The sequence below is a fragment of the Eriocheir sinensis genome, chromosome 27, assembly GCF_024679095.1.
Source record: "Eriocheir sinensis breed Jianghai 21 chromosome 27, ASM2467909v1, whole genome shotgun sequence".
In the NCBI taxonomy this organism is placed as follows: Eukaryota; Metazoa; Arthropoda; class Malacostraca; order Decapoda; family Varunidae; genus Eriocheir; species Eriocheir sinensis.
Window position 1 is genome coordinate 589,257 of NC_066535.1, and position 6,000 is coordinate 595,256.

Consider the following 6,000-nt stretch of genomic DNA (forward strand, 5'->3'; position numbering starts at 1 on the left):
CCCCTCTAAGGGAATTAATGAGAAAAAATCATCACTCACACAAACCATTTCATGATATATATCAACACATTTGTGATCAGTTTATGCATCATCTATTTTGTGGGGTTTATATCATGGCAAAAATTTGGCCCTGCTTGTACACGGTAGAGCCACAAATCTGGCCCGTCACTGCTACCGGGTTAAAGTCATATGGTAGCTTTTGTATGCTGTAAAGTAATAATAGTTTTTATCAATGCAATATAACTGATGACTGTAGGTATGACTACAGATTCATACCAGAATTTAATATCCCTGTAAATTTATTTATTTATTTATTTTTTTCTTGAAAAAATATGCAAACCTTCTCAAATGTCTAACACTAAAGAAATATATTAGAATTTTCATTGATGAAACACATTACTCTATCTTGAAGCTAGAATTGAGAAAGGAAGCCCTATTTTTTCAAAGCTATGCAACCATTTACTTCTCTATGACCTTCAATAAATTTGGCAGAATTTCCTCAACACAAACTTGATCCTTAAAGTCGTAGTTTTTGTATGCTGTAAAGTAACAATAGTTTTTATCAACTCGATGTAATTGAAGGCTGTAAGTACGACTACAGATTCATACCAGAATTTAATATCAATGGAAAATTTAACTTTTTTCTTGAGGAAATATACACTACAGGAATGTATCAGAATTTTCATTGTTGAAACACATTATCTTTTTGCCAGGATTATATATTTGGGTTAAGTTTAAATACTTATTGCATTTTGTTAAAAGAGAGATGAGATATTGGTTTGTCCTTCCTCAACATATATGAAAGTCTCAGGATAATTTGCCAAAATATGCTGTTTCATTAACCCGGCAACTGCACAATTAAGATTTTTGGACAGCTCCTGGGTGTGCAATAAATGGCAGAAAATCTACTTGCTGGAAAACACGTTTTAGTCTTATAACACCCAAGAGAAACATGTAGAGTACCAAACGATGTTAAAAAGAAATTCACTTACTTCATGTGGCAATGCTGGCTGGATGAAGGTGGAGGAGACGAGGTGGTCTTGGGAGCAGGGCCAGTGATGGAGGAGTCGGGAGGGCGATAGACAGGTCAGCTGATGGACGTTGTTGAGTTGTCTACAGGTTTCTAGTGAAAATGGCTGGAAAAGACCCCAGAGGCCAAAGACAACAGAAAAAATGCAAAAGCTGTGGCTATTTTGCAAATCTCAACAAAGATAATACATGTGATAAGTGTGAAATAACTACTGATGGTAAGATGGACAAGGCCGGGTCAGGAGACGAGGCAAACAACTGTGGAAAATGCAACATGATTGTAAGGTCAGTGGACAATGGCTTAGAATGTTATGGCTGTAAGATTTGATTCCACTAAGGATGTAGAGTCAGCCAGGAGAAATATTGATTTTTAATGAAAGATAAAGAATCCTTGTGGTTCTGTAAGAGGTGCCATGTCAGACTTGTTTCAAAGAGTGATGAGATACAAAAGTTAAAGGCTGATAATGCTGCACTAAAAAGAGAAATAGAAGAACTTAAAACACTAAATGAAAACCTGATGTTAAAGTTTGAGGAACTTCGTAAGGGGGAGGAGGAGGAGATGGTGGAGAATACAGCAAAAAGGGTTTTGAAAGCACTTACCAGTAAAGAAAGTGAAATGAGCATAGAAGAACATGCTGCCAATAAAGTTCTGGAAATAATTGAAGAAAGAGAGGAGAGGGAAAAGAAGAAAACAACATAGTGGTATTCAACCTAACAGAATCAGTAAAGCAAGTAGCTGCAGAAAGGAGAGAGGAGGATAAGACCAAACTTGACAGTAATTAAAGGCAGGTTAGGCATTGAGGATTATGAAGTAGAGGATATATAATATAGAGTGGAGAGACCAGACCAAAATAAATCTAGACCAACTATAGTAAAGCTGAAAGAAAGCAGAGCAAAATGGGAAGCAATTTAGAATGCAAAGAGACTGAGAGAAGACCCTAACCAAGAGAATAGGAAAGTTGGTATAGGAAAGAGAGGAATTACATCACAGAAGAGAAAAAGGAGGCAGATGGATGATAAAGAGGTAGAATCATAAATATAGATAATCATCACTATTGACAAGTCATAGTAAAAATAATACCAATAAAGATAAGAGAAGAAGAGAATTAGAAATAAATTTGATAAGCATACAAGGCCTGACTCAACCAAAACAATTGGAATTAGAAGAACTTATATCACCTAACACAATCATGTATATAACAGAAACACAACAAAAATATCTCAAAGTCAACATCACAAGCAACATTCAACATATACATTCATACAGAGATAGCAATAACAGAAAAGGTGGAGGACTAACAATTATGATTAAGAAAAGTGACAAGACCAATGGAAAACTAAATACTAACCACAAAGATATTCTACATGCCAGACTAAAGATGAACCATTGTACAATACATATCATTCTTGTATACTTGGCAACTAATGATACTAATAGAAATAACATTATAAAGAAAGAAATTGACGGTATAATAAACTCAGGTGAAGACGAAGCCATAATCCTCCTCGGGGATTTCAATGGCCACGTGGGAGTTTTGGGACCACAACAATAAGATAATCAACGGAGAAAAAGTATTACTCTAGATAGTAGATAAAAAAGGGGTGGGGGGAGTGAAGGCAGGGAGAGGCTGTGGGAGGGTGTGGAGGGGGGAAAAGTATGGGCAGGGGTCAAGGGGAGAAGAGGGAGGCAGGGGTGTGCATTGATGGCCTCCCCTCGAGTGAGGGCAGGAGTGGATGGGCATGGGTGGTGTGGTCCGAGGATAATATGGATGACGGGGAAGATAGGGAGAGTAAGATATGCATGGGTGTGTGTATATGCGCCAGTGAATGATAAGGGAAGGAGAGGCATGAGTGAGGTGAAGAGATTTTGGGAGGACTTAGGAGAGTGCTTAAAACTTTTGAAGTGAAAGAAGAATTCTTGCATTTGGAGATATGAATGGAAAAATTGAAAATGGAGATTGGTGGTGTGGTTGGGAAATGGGGTTTGGATGGAGTGGATGAGAATGGACAATACCTTGTGGATGTTTGTGCTGAGAGGGGTCTGTTCTTGGAAAACACCTTCTTCCAACACAAACTAATTCACAGGTATACATGGGCAAGGGGTGACATGAAGAGTGCAATAGATTATATAGCTGTGGATATGAGGTTGCGACAGGATGTAGTGGATGCAAAGGTTGTGAGAGGAATGTAGGGTGGATCTGATCACTTCACTGTAGTAGCCAAAATTAAGTTGAAGGAGAAATGGGAATTGAGAGGGAATGGGAAAAAGGAAAAGGGTAGGAAGGAACTAGCAAGTGAGAAATTGCATGACAGTGACCACAGGGAGATGTATAGGAGGAAAGTGATGGAAATACTTGGAAGAGCAAGAGCAGAGATAGAACACAGTGAAGGAGTGAAGGAGGTTTATGAGGTTTTTAAAAGTTCAGTGGTCAGGGCAGCTGAAGAAGTAGTCGGGTATGGGTCGTGTGGAAAAAGGAAAGAAAGGGAGTACGCGGTGGATGGATGAGATAAAAGAGGGAGTTGAGGAGAAAAGAAGGAACTACAAGAAAATGTTAGAGAACTGTGACGGAGGAGGTGAGAGGGAGATGTGAGAGAAAATACAGGAAGAGTAAGATGTTGGTAAAGAGATTGGTCAGGGAAAGTAAAGAGAGAGTGGATGAGGATTTTGGAAGGAAATTTTCAGCAAAATACCAGAACAAAAAACTTTTCTGGAAAGAAGTTAAAAGAGAAATGGAGGAAGAAAAGAATGACATTTGTAGCATGAAGAGGAAAGATGGGGTGCTTATGAGAGCGAATGAGGAGATAAGGGAGGTATAGAAGCATCACTTTGAAACTGTAATGAATGAGAGCGTGGGAGGGAGAGCAGAAGTAGCTATACTCTATTACTCTGTTCACTCGAAGCGTGCATCTGGCTCTTAGTGGGGTTTTGTAACAACGCACGTGATAGGCTATTTGATCATAATCCTCGCTCACGGGCGCTGCTTGTGATTGGCTGTCCAGTTGTGTACTCAGTCACGGGCCTCTCTGGTGTTATGTTTCTATAATTATTACCCATAGCTCACCTACGCTATTTATCGCAACACTAATGGCCATACTTAAAAACCATCTGACAAGGCGGCGAATGCCTGGCGGTTACGTTTGGTGATCGTGTCAGTGAGGAAGGCCATACTTTGAACACCATTCTTCGCCAGCCTTGGAGACCAAAAGTGATCATCTGCTAACACTCCCAAATCACACTACCAGTGGTGGGCACCGATCACTTTTTTGCTGTTCCGATCCCCGATCATCCGATCAGTTTGAGCAAGTGATCCGATTCCGATCATCCGATTATTTTTTAAGTACTGGTGTTCTGATCACCATTCCGATCATCAGATCATTAAAACTTATAATAATTACTATTATTTTTTAATAATAATTACAAGAAACACCTATTTTAGGTGTTCTTTCAGTAATAATTTCAAATAAGTAATAACTTAATTATTTGCTCCTAAATATCTTTATTTTTCCTCTCTCTTTTGGTATATAGGACATGGTAGGAAGAAAATATGTTATCTTAACTTCTTATTTTAGGCGTTTATTTAAGTCTACTCTTTTTATTCAATTTCTGAAAGTATGAAAAAGGAATTATGCTCGCTACTTTTACTTTTGTTTGAAGTTGATTTAGATTTTTGACAAACATTTTCAGCTTTTTAATATTTTATCATCGATATCTAGGAAATATTTTTTTTTTACTATTCTTTAAAAAAACGAGCGAGTGATCATTAATCTCCTATCCTTCCTGATTAAAAAGCTTTCTGAATAAAATATATTGGTCCATAAATAAATTAGTTACAAGAAAAACATAATCAATAAGGTTTTGATTTTAAGTGAGCCGGTGTTGTGTCATCTGTTATCCACGTATCCTAAGACATCCCTTCCTGATCTGCGCATGCGCGGAGCCCGATGTTTACCAACACAGTGTTGATATCGTAGTTTGTCCAGGCAAGATGGCGGCAAGACAGCATGGCAGCTTTTATGGGAAAATGGCCAAATTCAAGAATGACATGGACCCCATAATTCAGATAGCCTGCCATTAAATGGAGAGAATCCGAGAAACATGACCATCAATCAGAAGAGAGAGTAGGTTATCTCATTTATCACATATACCGACATACAAGGGGTGTAAGTTATCTCATTTATCACATTTACCGACATACAAGAGATGTAGGTTATCTCATTTATCACATATACCGACATACAAGGGGTGTAAGTTATCTCATTTATCACATATACCGACATACAAGGGGTGTAGGTTATCTCATTTATCACATTTACCGACATACATGGGGTGTAAGTTATCTCATTTATCACATATACCGACATACAAGAGGTGTAGGTTATCTCATTTATAACATATACCGATATACAAGGGGTGTAGGTTATCTCATTTATCACATATACTGACATACAAGGGGTGTAGGTTATCTCATTTATCACATATACCGACATACAAGGGATGTAGGTTATCTCATTTATCACATATACTGACATACAAGGGGTGTAGGTTATCTCATTTATCACATTTGCTGACATACAAGATTTCAAGTTACCTCATTTATCACATTTACCAACATACAAGGGGTTTAGGTTATCTCATTTTTCACATTTACTGACATACAAGGGTAGGCGGTAGCTGAGTGATTAGCATGCGGGGCCAGCATTCATCATGCCATGGACAATGTCGATTCGAATCCCCACGCTACCACCTGGGATTTTTTAGTCACCGCTGAGTGGCTTAAGACTACCCACAGGCTGTCCAGAAAATCACCTATCATCCCGGATTCTAAAAGAAACCACACGAGCGAATAAAAAATGAGTTCCAGGGGGAAGCATGAGCAAAGCATAACTAGCGTTTCTTTTTTAGGAGCAGCGTAGCGAGCTTTTTTTCTTATTGTTTTCTTTTGTGTGCCCTTGAGCTGCCTCCTTTGTTGT

The 6,000-nt window shown here is 38.4% G+C and overlaps 1 protein-coding gene across 1 annotated transcript in view; it reads left to right on the forward strand.

The window, feature by feature from the left end:
- LOC127004267 (uncharacterized) overlaps window positions 1–297 on the forward strand; it is a 76,072-nt gene extending 75,775 nt beyond the window's left edge. Inside the window, exon 4 of the mRNA XM_050871832.1 lies at window positions 269–297. Coding sequence (XP_050727789.1) covers window positions 269–297 — 29 coding nt within the window. The remainder of the gene's footprint in view (window positions 1–268) is intronic.
- The last annotated feature ends 5,703 nt before the right edge of the window (window positions 298–6,000 follow it).